This window comes from Protopterus annectens, chromosome 8.part0 (genome assembly GCF_019279795.1).
Source record: "Protopterus annectens isolate FY-2018-M chromosome 8.part0, PAN1.0, whole genome shotgun sequence".
Classification (NCBI taxonomy): Eukaryota; Metazoa; Chordata; order Ceratodontiformes; family Protopteridae; genus Protopterus; species Protopterus annectens.
This window is the reverse complement of record NC_056741.1, coordinates 1,964,313,702-1,964,326,604: the sequence shown is the minus strand read 5'-3', so window position 1 is coordinate 1,964,326,604 and position 12,903 is coordinate 1,964,313,702. Positions and strand designations below refer to the sequence as shown.

At 44.6% G+C, this 12,903-nt stretch overlaps 1 protein-coding gene across 1 annotated transcript in view; it reads left to right on the top strand.

The window, feature by feature from the left end:
• The window catches only part of AP1G1 (adaptor related protein complex 1 subunit gamma 1), a 4,036,072-nt gene that overhangs the window by 2,305,124 nt on the left and 1,718,045 nt on the right, over positions 1–12,903 (top strand). The window contains exon 15 of the mRNA XM_044079548.1: positions 8,431–8,627. Coding sequence (XP_043935483.1) covers positions 8,431–8,627 — 197 coding nt within the window. The remainder of the gene's footprint in view (positions 1–8,430; positions 8,628–12,903) is intronic.

Sequence of the window (12,903 nt, the reverse complement as noted above, 5' to 3'; positions counted from 1 at the left end):
ACACTTGCAAGAAAAGCATGTATCTGATGTACAACACTCCCTACGTAATTAAGGCTTTGGTATACTGGCCAGACATTGGCTTGCATTCTGTGAATGTGTGCAGAGCTAACTACCTGGCTGTGTTGCATTCTATAGCCATCTAATATACCAACTGATAAGTATACTTTTTTGCACTGTACTGCATTTATACATTTGTCCTCGGTATTGTATCAGCAATGTTTGTTTTTCCCACCCACTCAACCAAGTGTTGTATTCTTAAAGTTGGTGACTTTGGAATTGCTCACCCATGCTGTAAAATTGATTTTGGTTACTCCTCCCATTCCCATTTCCTTTACTCACTCAACTGAGTTACAGTGAAATCATTTGGGGAAGGACTACCCCCAGTTTGCACTTTATTCACCTGCTTTTACTGTAATTATGTGTTTCCTACTTTATCACCTTATTTTTGTTATGTGCGCTCAAGTGCTTTTATTTTGCTGTTAGTAGCCTGATTAAATTTATCTGTTATTCTAAGCATCTTAGTTTTGGTTTTAGCACTTCTGCTTCAGGCCAGTTACTTTACATTTAAGATTTTTCTGAAACCCAAATAATACATTCCTTTCCACTCTGTTCTTGTTGTTTAGGCCCCAGCCACATAACAGCCTGTGCGGCCCGCCTCCTCTTTGCCTCTTCAACGAGCAGCGTTAGGTGTCGGTCGGAGTTTGCAGAACAGTTTTGACAGTGCTGTAAACCCCCCCATCAGGCCCCCCTCTTCTTCTAGTTCTCAAATTCTTTGGCTGCTTCCTGTTGTTCTCTCTGTGGTGATGGTGGCTGATGATGTGTTTGCTCCGCCTCCAGACTTCCCCTCAGCCCTGCCAAACCCAACAGATTTTTATCATCACTACCTTTTACAAGGCCCCACTTGCAGACCCAGAAACTATTTCAGGTCCCAAAAAGGCAGTATGCACACTACAGCTAAAAAAAAAACCTATTCCTGAAAAGGGAAGCAAGTCCTTAGACAGATGGGTAAAAAAAGGTTACACTTCAGCTACTCTCTCAGCTAGAGCTTTAAACTGTCAGTTTAGCATGAAGAAAAAATGAAAAATGGAAAAAAACTGTTAAATCTGTAAAGATTTCTTGCAGGTTCAAGTCCCCTTAACCCCAAGGTTTAGCAAACTACAAAAAAATTGGTCCTTTCTGACCTCACAAAAATTTCCAGGAGGGAAGGTCCCAGAGGCAGAAACAAACCCAGAGGAGTGGAGGAGGAGGACCTACAGTGGCAAGCAGTAACAACAGAGGCACAGACACAGCCACTGCCACTACATCAGCACAACCACAGTAGACTTAATCCTAAAATCGCCTACCAGGGAACAAATAGCAGCTCCTCTAGGCGGGAAGTTAACCTTATTTTCAAAGAACTGGCACGACAAGTGGATTTACAAACCATAGCTCAAAGTTATCGGTTTCCCACCCTTACCTTTTACCAGTCAAAGATGGAATGCCAAAAAACAAAAAAAATCAAGGCTCTTCGCCAGATAATGGAGTTAGCAACATGAGAGAGCTGTGAAAGAGTGCCAACAGCAACAAGTGAAAGGGGTTCTACTCAGACTATTCCTAGTTCCAAGAAAGGAAAAATTCATTCCCAAAATTCAAAATGCTAACCCCGCAGCAACTTCTTCCCATGCTGGGGCAAGAAGTCTCATTGGTAACCTAGATCTCAAGGAGTGTATACCCACACGTCCCCATTGGAGCCAATCTGCAGAAGATACCTCAGATTTCTTTGCAGATCAGAGCACTATCAATTCTCAGCATCTGATACCATCCCAAACAAGGGAATTCTTTGGGCGCGGAATTGGACACAGTACAACAAATGGCATTCCTAGTTCATGGTGGGGGCATGCCAGTCAAACCCAGGCCTGCCTTTCTTCGCAGATGTGATAGACCTATTCGCATCACCAATCACCAGCTCAAAAAATTCTGCACACTAAAAGGAAGAACGCCCAAGGATAATCCTGATAGCTCCAAACTGGCCAAAGATGCCTAACATTCTGGAGTATCTGGCGAACTTCTGCTTTGATCCCCTTTTTTTTTCGACCTTTGCTCCAGGCAGTTCCTCAGAGGAATCAAAATGTAAAAACCTGAAACCACCACCATTACCAGCTGGGGATTTAAACTTTGTGCTAGAAAAGTTGACACTATCACCCTTTGAACTACCTACAACACTGTCATGGAAAACTGCTTCCTACTGGCAATTACTTCAGCAACTTTCAAAGAACAACAGGCCTTAATGGCAGTGCAACCTTCCTGATCTTCCACCAAGATAGAGTATCCACTAATCCTACATTCTTCAACAACCAAACAGAGGAAAAGAAATAAGAATACTACTGTGGAACCTGATGTGTACGAACAGCCACGACGCTACTACTTGGAATAAAAGAAAAAATGAGAAAAAGACGACGTGGCCTACTGCAAGCAGCAGCTTAGGAAGGAAAAAGGAAAGCTATTTCAAACAGACAAATGAAAAAATCTGGAAATTGCATACGATACTGTACTCCCTTCCAATTCCAACCAACACCACAGACATAACCACTCATTCTACAAGGGCAGCACCCACTACCACAGCCTTCTTCAGTGGCAACAATACCAAAGATTGAGATGATGACTACTTGCTTTTATCCCTCCTCCTAGTTGGCTGGTATATCTACCCACTTGTTATGACTGCAGATGCATCCATATACCTCCCTCCTTCCCTCTGTGGTACTCCTAGGTGTTTACCCTCCTAATAGCTAGCTGTTGGGGATCTATTTGGAAACATTGGCATCTATCCAAATTTTTAGCCTGCAAGAGGGCTACTGGCATCTGGGGCAAGAAAACTGAGGGAAAAATGGCGTCGGCTGATGCTTTTATACATATTAGGGTGGAGTGTGCGACATCAGCGAAGCGCGGACCGGACTGGAATCCCGGCCGACTGCAGGCTGCCTGACGACAGGACAACCCACTTGTTATGACTGCAGATGCTATCCAGTTCGGACATCTACATTTATGGTAGGTACAAAACTGTACTGTCTGCACTCTTTTGGACAAACCTTTATCATTCAAAACCATCTCTCCATAAGCCTGTCCAAGTATTTGGAACACTGTCTGGACAGTTTCCATAAGTTTCTCCTGCCAGCCTAGTCAGCATGGGCATACCAAGACAGTGTAGCAACTACCTCATGTTTACTGACAGCCCTGCTATCCTAGCACTTAATTCTTCTACTTGGGAAAAATGCATCTACAGTAAACTTTCAGTTGACTGGAACTCAAGCAACCAGAAGTAATATAGCAGTAGTACAGTAGTCAGTTTTTTTGTGTGTTGCACTTTGTTTTCCCTCTGCAGAAACATACCTTACGTTTTTAGAGTTTGAGTTTTAAAAAGAAGATACAAATTAATTCCCTCTCTCCCCAACCTGAGAACAAGTGAAACCAAACAAGTCAAATTGCTAAAATGTCAATACTTGCTCCATACTCACTTAATTTGCATCAGATTGCACATTCTCTCTCTCCGACCTCTCTCTCTCACACGCACACACACACGCGCACACACGCACACGCGCACACACGCACACGCACACACACACACAGTCTCTTCAGCTTTCATACATGTATTCACTCACTCTCTCTTCGATCTCTTAGTCTCTTCAGCTTTCACATATCTCTCCGATCTGTCAAACACTGTCGCTTCTGCTTTCATAATGCATTCACTCACTTTCTCTCTATTCAGTTTATTCAGTTCCAGTCCACTCAACATGCTACTGAAAACCATTCCACACTTTGTAGTGTAAATATAAGTTTAAAGTATTATCATCGCCAGGCTTTTAATTACTGTATTTCAATATTAAAATCAAATCAATAGTGTTTATGATATGATATAGTATAGGGTACAGTATTTGTCAAGTCTATTTTTAATAGTAACTCTGAAGCAACCAGAAACTACACTTATCTGGCATCTACTAATCTCCATGGGTGCCGGTTAACTGAGAGTTTACTGCACATCATTAACCTAGAATCCATGCGCTTTCACACCAGTCACTACTCCTGGCAGAGGAGATTGCCAGCGCAAACAGCGCATACCACTCACATCCCATAGCCAAGCACAACACACCCACCTATGTAGAGGTCCTCAATAAAAACTTACCTAAACAGCAGAGACCTTCAAAACACTCTCAAACATTTCAAACATAACACCAAATACATCACACACATCAGACAACACACTACTGTCTCACAAACACAGCCCATAAGGCAAAACAATAAACCATCACAACCCATAAGGCATAGCAGTAACCCAAACATACTAGTCACTGGTGACTCAGTTGTGCGACATACCGATGTCCCCCTTACCAGGCTCGACAAGAAGGTCACAGTCAGTTGCCTGTCTGGTGCCAGAATCCACCACATCACACGCACACTTAGGTCTCTCCACAATAAGTACAAGTATGACTCTGTCATTGTCCATCTTAGTGTGAATGATTTGAGATGTACCTCCCTGGACTATATGAAGCGAGAGACATGATTGAGCTCTGTGTGCATGTCCCAGGAAGGTATGACCATATCCCTAAGCAGCATCCTACCTTCACCAAGAATTGTTACCACATTACCAACAAAAAAATAATTGACTTCAACAATTGGCTTAGTTTCTGGTATCATTCCAAGGGGATCCAGTATCTGCCTGGGATGACATGGTTGACAGGCCTCGTTGCTTGCCATAGATGGCTTCCACCTGTCACCACTGGGATTCCGGATCCTGGCCAAGGCTGTCACCTCCCCATTGTGCCTTTAGAGGCAAGATCCCAAAGACAAGTCCTCCAACATAAAAGATCTGTCAAAAAGCAAATTGAAGATCATGCTACTAAATGCTAGGAGCCTTAACCTGAAAGTGCACTCACTGGAGGCTCTCCTTACACTGAAAGATGCCATTATCTGTGAGGTCAGGGAAACTTGTTTCAGGGCTGCAGAGAACTCCTGCCTTACCAGGATATACCTCATTCCACACATTCCAACCTCAAAATGAGGTCGGGAAGACTAAGGGTGGTGGACATCTTCATTAAGGACAGGCACACCTCCAGACTGGTCCGTCAGTGCACTCCTCCAGACTGGTCCGTCAGCATGATGCATTGGAACTACTCCAGGTGCAACTGATAGTTGGCAAGGCACCCATCCAAGTTATAGCCAGCTATAGACCCCCTCCATGACTCAAGACACCCAGTCCTCTTGCTTGGATCTACTTGACTCCATCAAGGTACCACCTAACACCCTGATCCTTTGTGACTTCAGCTACCCCACGATAGGCTAGGTGAACTATTCCTGCACTAATGCACTCACTCAACGATTCCTTGACTTCATCAGTTCTAACGCACTAGACCAGCTCATCTCATCCCCCACAAGGGGAGATAACATTCTGGACTTGGTTCTCAGCAGCATGGGCGACCACTGCACCACTCCCATAGTATTTTCTTCCCTGTTGAGATCAGATCATTGGACTCTCTCTTTTGAAGTTTCTGTCCCACACAACCCCCCCCCCCCCCCCAGCCATAGTAAAACTAAAAAACTTCTCAGAAACTGACTGCCTCCTACTAAGGGAGGCTATCTGTAGCTTCACACTACTGCCCCCCTCAGAGGATTCAAACAACTATGCTGAGCAGTACACCAGTGCAATACAAGCACCTGTACAACTGCATGGACTCAACCATACCCGACAGAACAAAAACCTGCTCCTCAAGGAAAATCAAACCAGTATGGTGGAAATCCTCTATCAGCAGGTTTTACACTAAAAGGAAGAAACTGCTGTCCATGGGTAAAAAGGAACAAATTCCAAATTGCAAAAACTCCCTCCTTAGCCTCAACAAGCAAATTAGATCAATAGTGAAAACCTCCAAAGCCAGTTATGAATCGAAACTAGCCTCCAAAACAAAGGGAAACCACAAAGCCTTCTTTAGTTATATCGGGAACCTCCATGGCAAAGCCCAGGTTTGTTCCGAAATAGTACTTAACATTACTTACACTGATGCTGTTGACTTAGCCAACCTGCTTGCAGATGTGTTCTGCGTAAACTCCACCCCCTGTCCCCCCCACCTAAGGCCCTTTCGACATCCCTGATACTTGTTCTGCACCTCAGATCTCCGTAGATCAAATGTTAAAGGCCCTTTCCAAGGCAAAGAGCACAGCTTCCATGGGACCTAATGGTATTCCAGGCTGTATTCTGCACCATCTCCAGCAAGAAATGGTTTCGCCATTGAGCACCTTATTCAACCACAGCCTGGGTGCAGGCTTCATTCCAGCAGAGTGCAGAACTGCCATTGTCATCCTCTTGCGTAAAGCTGTTGCCAGTTCTGACCCTGGAAACTATCATCCCATTATCTTGACAGGTCTGATCTGTAAAGCCATGGAGCGTATTATTATGGATCTCATAAACAAGCACATAGGCAATCTTCAAGCACTTGACCCCACCCAGTTCGGATTCGTCAAGGGCAGATCTTGCCTGTTGAACCGGGTTGAGTTATTTGAGACCGTCACCAAGGCCCTGGATGAGGGAAAATCAGTACATACAGCTTACCTTGACTTGGCCAAGGCCTTTGACACAATTCTCCCACTCTACCATCATCAAAAAGCTGACACAACTTGGCGTAAATCTCTATCTCATCAGGTGAGTGGCCAGCTGGCTCACCAACAGGACTCTCAAAGTTAAAATAGGCACCTCCACCTCCGATAGCCCAGGGATCTGTCCTGGGACTCCTACTGTTTGGCATCTACTACTTAGAGGTCCAGGCAAAGGCAAAAGGCCTGTGGCTGACCAAGTTTGTGGATGACTGTAAGTTGGGTGCTGTTATTGACTCCCCAAGTGATGTTAACATACTGCAAGAGGGTCTCACAGCAACTAATGACTGGTGCCAAAGTCATGGCCTTAAGCTAAATGCAGAAAAGTGCATCATCATACCATTCGGCAGAAATATTGGTCCTATTGATTACCACGTCAGTGGCAACCCTCTAAACACACAACCTGTGGTGAGAGACCTGGGTACTCAGATTGATGATCTCACATTTAACCATCATGTAGCGTCAGTGGTCAGAAAAGCCTTTTAATTTGTTCATCTCATAAGTAAAGGGATTGCATCCAGAAAAAAGGTTATTACCTCTCTATACTCCTCCCTCATTAGACCAGTAATTGAGTATAATGCCCCGTTTGGTATGTACCTCTCCAAACATCTGCACCAACTGGAATGGCCACAGAAATACCTCACAAAGAGAATCCATGGCCTCCAACACCTGTCCTATGCGGACACGCTGAAATCAATATTACTGTATTCGGTGTCGTACAGATTGCTCAGATCTGATCTGTGTCTTGGCTTCAAGGCAATCTCGGGCTCTGCCGTACTAGAGATGCTCCATATCCACAAGTCTAACTCCTTGCACATTACCTGATCGAAAGGCCTGAATCTAATATGCAACAGCAACAAAACCTGCTGGAGAGACAGGTTAGTCTCTTAGAGGCTGCCCCATCTCTGGAATCAACTTCCCATACACGTCAGAGTACCTCACTGACCCTCTTCAAGCGCAACCTTGATGAGTGGGTGGGAAACCACAAATTTGTACCAGGGGTTTCACCTGTGTCCTTCCTTGTCAGGGGCGACAGGTGCTGACTGAGGTTTTTTTTTGGTGACGAACTATGGATAGGCTTGTAAGGGCCCCAGGGGCATTACCTTAGTGACCTCCTATGATCCTATACTTGGCATGAGATCCCAGAGGTAATGAATACTGTAAAAGAGAAAATGACATCTACTGTTATGATAAGGTTCTACTCAACTGTACTTTCTGAAAGGATAGTCATTTACCTTTGGCTAAAATCCCATTGCATAGAATGTTTTGTAACAGTGATCCTTTACTCTCATTTCCTACTGTAGTGAGTATGCTCACACAATGATTTGATCATTGTATTAATTGATCTGTTAGGGGGACACTAATTTTTTTTTCTTTCCAAATTGCATTCCTGCTATATCTGCCTGTGTTTGGATTGCCACTCCATCCCGCATATGTTAGAGTTCCCTTGAAATTGGACAGCTAGTAGCTTTGTTTTCTTATAATAGTGTAGGTGTCTCCACTGTTATTCTTTATTTTTTTTTAAATGTGCACATTAACTTCTTGGGATAAACAAATTGTCTTAGAGTCTGCACACACTCCTGTGGTCTGTTTGATGTCAGCTTGCTGGTGGAATTTTGGAACAAAACTACCAAATTCAGAACTAAAGCAGATGTACTGTGATCATAACCCACAAAGGAAGTTCTCCTTAAAGATAATGTCTTGCTTTAAGTATGTGTGTACATTCAGTATTTTTCATTAGATTAGAACTACAAATATTAATTTTATCAAGAATGGTGTTCTGTTTGCTAATTTGTAAAGAAAATAACTTTTCAGAATGTTATGTGGATTTTCTGGATTTTGATCACCTTGAACTCTTTATATGTTTGTGAACTTATTGACGTAGAGCTCAGAAGTTTGTCAGGTAGGCTTGCACCTTTATACTTAATTATGTTTTGTAATTTTTTTTTTCTGCAGGTATTGGCTATTAACATCTTAGGACGATTCTTGTTAAATAATGACAAAAACATTAGGTAAGTGCAGCTACACATTTAACTGTCTTTCTTTTCACCTGTTCAGTTTTATCTTCCTTCCTGTTTGGGGTGGAGGCCACTGCAAACCCTACTGCTGAGTGATGAAAAGACTGAGTGATCCATCGACAAGAGTTTTTTTGAAACTTTGCTGATACCTCTTTACTGACAACAGCTTAAGGGATGCAGTGAGAGTCTTTTTAGTGGTGTCAAGTAGTATGTAGCTTAATCGGTTAATGTGTACATGTTTTTAAATTAGATGTCCTTCAAGAATGCAACTGCAGTCATAACATATGGGTTGTCCTGCCTCAGGCAGCCCTCGGTCGGCCGAATTCCAAAGTCTGGGTCCGGCGTTGGCTGGTGTCGCCTCCTCTCCACGTCACCACGGCTGGAGTATAAAGGCATCAGCCGACACCATCTTCTTCAGTTTTTCTTGCCGTGTGGTGCCCGAAGCAGAAGCAGTTCGCAAGTGACGGTCGGTCAGCTCCTGTGTTTTCAGTACCGAAGTCATCTAAAAGCTAAGTACCCCGTTGGGGAACATTTATTCTTGCCTCAGCCGATGTCGGAACAAATTGAAAAAGTTAATAATTGTTTGTCTTGTGGTAAACAAATACCTCATAAGGACTTCCATTCTCTCTGCCTTCCTTGCCTGGGCCCAGACCACGATGTCTCGGCCTGTGCTGCTTGTGCTTGCTTTAATAAGCGCACTCTCAGGCGCCGGGCAGAATTCGCCGAGGACTTTTTCGGTGAATCTTTTGCATATATCATGCCGTCGGATCAACCGACTACCCAATCTGCTAAAAAACGCAAGGACCGGGACCGACATCCTCTGCCCGCGTCCACTACCGATGCTACTCCCAAACCCTCTGCTAGTGCTCCGGTTCCTTCGGAAGTGGTAAATCTACTGCTCCAGGCCGATGACACAGCGTTAACACGACCTTCGGTCTCGGAGATCTCTCCGGTGCCGGTTGTTGATTTTCCTCCGGAAACCGAAGTTCTGGATCTACCCGACACCATTCCTCTGGACAAGGTTACGCCTGCACGTGGGGCTGCTAGGCCTCCTGTATCCATGTCCATCAAGGCCTTTGCACGTGCTAAGGCCGCCAGTCAGGCCAAGGCCCATCCTAGACCTACTGCCCAGACCCCTTCTTCTGATAAGCAGATCATGTCTCTGGCTGCAGATCTTATTTCCCTTATCAGGGGGTCTCAGCCTCATCCGGAGAGGGGTTCTCAGCCACCTGCAGAGGAAAGGCCCAGAACTGAGCAGGCGGACGACCTCTCTTCGGATGAAGCCTCTGGGGATTCTGAACATTCTGATACCCAAGAAGAATCCTTCCAGGCCTACGAGGACTCTGATGCTGAGGAATCAATTCCCTCTGCCTCCCCTCCAGAGGATTTCTCATTTGGTGAAGTCCTGCATTCCATGAGGGAACATTTTCAATGGCAGGGTCAGGAATTCTCTGACTCCAGGAAAAGGCTTCGTACCTTCTTCAAGCTTCCCCAGCACAGGCCTTTAGCTATTCCACCTGTTATAGATGTTTTGGATGGTGTTTTTTCTGAATCCATTGCTAACGTTGATTCTCTTCCTCCGGCTCCTGTCAAGCCGGACAGATATTATAGGGTCCTTGACACTCACAAGCACCTTTTTAAGGCCCACTCTGTGGATCTAGAGACTATTTCACAGGGCCCAAAGGGAGTGGCTACCTCCTCTGCCAAAAACCCACTGCCAGCAGACAGGGAAGCAAGGTCCCTGGAGAGATGGGGTAAAAAAGTATATACTTTACTACCCTGGCCATGAGGTCACTAAATTGCCTTTTTCACATGTTTCAGTACCAGGATTTTCTCCTGGATGATTTACAGAAAAAGTTAGCTTCTCCTGAGCCTATTGATAAAAAGGCATTGCAGGATCATATACATAACACTCAGCAGGGTAATAACTACTTTCTTCAGTGTGGTTATGATGCACTAGAAGCTTCATCTAGGGCAGCTATGACTGGGGCTGTGATACGTATACATGCTTGGTTAAAGGATCAGTCTTTGCATGACCATGTTAAAGTAAAGTTATTTGATGCACCTTTGGAAAAACAGAAGCTTTTTGGTGCAAATGCACAAGATGTATTGAAATCCATAGAGGAAAAAGCAAAGTCAGTACAGACAGTCAAGGATTTCCTTCAGGTTCAGCCACCCAGATTCAGCAGAAACTGGCCCTCAAAGAATTGGTACTTCCCCGGCTCAGACAAGTTTCAAAGGGGAAAAAGCAGATGTGCCCGAGGTAGAGGGCAATACCGAGGATCTTACAGGGGACGCCAATGGCAACCTCCAAATCAAAGAAGTGGTACAGACAGTTCAGCTGCACCACAAGGACAATCGCAATGACTTGATTTTCATTCCGCCTACAAAGGTTCAAAGAGAAGCACCTTTGGGCGGAAAATTATCCTTATTCTCACAAAACTGGCATATCTTAACCAAGGACAACTGGGTTCTGGATTTGATAGACAAAGGTTACAGATTCCACTTCCACACATTACCAATAAGACAAGGCATGCCAAACCTGCCACATCATCAAAGGGCAGAGGCACACTCTCAAGTTTCCAAGCTGTTAAGTATAAAAGCAATAGAAAGGGTTCCTCCTCAGGAGCAAGGCCAGGGATTTTATTCAAGGCTGTTCCTTGTTCCAAGAAAATAAAACAAATGGAGACCCATACTGGACTTGTCATCTCTAAACACTTTTCTCATAGTGTCAAAGTTCAAAATGCTGACGTTGCAGCAACTCCTTCCCATGCTGGGCAACGGGTCTTGGCTGGTCACTCTGGACCTCAAGGAGGCATACCTGCATGTCCCAATCAGACAGAGCTGCAGAAGATACCTCAGATTTCTTGCAGGGACAGAGCATTATCAATTCTCAGCATTGCCGTTTGGCTTATCTACTGTGCCCAGAATGTTCACGAAATGCCTGGCATCAGTAGTGACACACTACAGACTGCAGGGGATTCAAATATACCCCTACTTGGACGACTGCCTCATACAAGCAGACAACAAACAAACCTTAAAAGAAAATTTGGACTATGTCATGCATCTACTGCAGGCCTTGGGATACACAGTCAACATTCAGAAGTCGAAACTATTGCCATCCCAACAGATTATCTTCCTAGGAGCCAAACTGGACACAGAAAACCAAATGGCCTACCTCACAGAGGAAAAATAGCAGCATTTACCAGAGTACTTCAAAGGCCTAGCAAAACTCTCCCAGCTGACTGCAAGGAAAATCCTGCAGGCCCCGGGGTTCATGGCATCTTGCATCCTTCTGATACCTTTGGCAAGACTTCATATGAGAAAGCTGCAATGGTATTTAAAAAACTTATGGTCTCAACACAGCCAAAGCCTAGAGGACATAATCCCACTTATTCCATGTCTGCAAAAAGAATTTTTATGGTGGGCTCAAGCCAGTCAGCAAAACAAAGGCATGTCTTTCAACAGACCTCAAGCAGGCCAAATGATTACAACAGACGCCTCAGACCATGGATGGGGGGACGCACATGGAGGACAGATGCATTCAAGGGCAAAGGACCCCAAAGGAAAGACATCTGCACATAAACCAAAAGGAAATGTTGGCAGTGATGCATGCAGTCGAGACTTTCGAAAAATCACTACAACAAGGACATTTGCTGATAAGGACAGACAACACCACTGTCATGTGGTACATAAACAAGCAGGGAGGCACTCATTCTTATCCCCTCTGCAGACTAACAATGTTTCTCTGGGAAAAATCCCCAAGCCTGAAGATACATTTACAATCCCAGTTTGTACCAGGCATGGACAATGTACTGGCGGACAACCTGAGCAGAAATTTCATGGATCCACACGAATGGATGCTGCATCCTCACATTTTCTCTCAACTGACAAAGACATGGGGAAGGCCGGATGTAGATCTTTTCCCCTCCCACTTAAATCATCACCTGAAAAAGTTCTGCACAAGGACTCACCATCCTCTAGCCTGGAAGACGGATGCTCTCTCCTTCAGCTGGAATTCTCTAAAAATGTATGCATTCCCTCCTCTGCCTCTGCTGACCAAGGTGATACTGAAGATCAAAGCAGAACAACCAACAGGTATTTTGATAGCTCCAGACTGGCCAAGGCAGCACTGGTACCCATTGCTACTGACCATAACTCGGACCAAACCATGGCCTCTGACCCTATGGCCCCTGCTCCTAACACAACACAATTACATGACTGTACATCAAGACCTGAAATCATTGCATCTGACAGCCTGGAGGCTAAC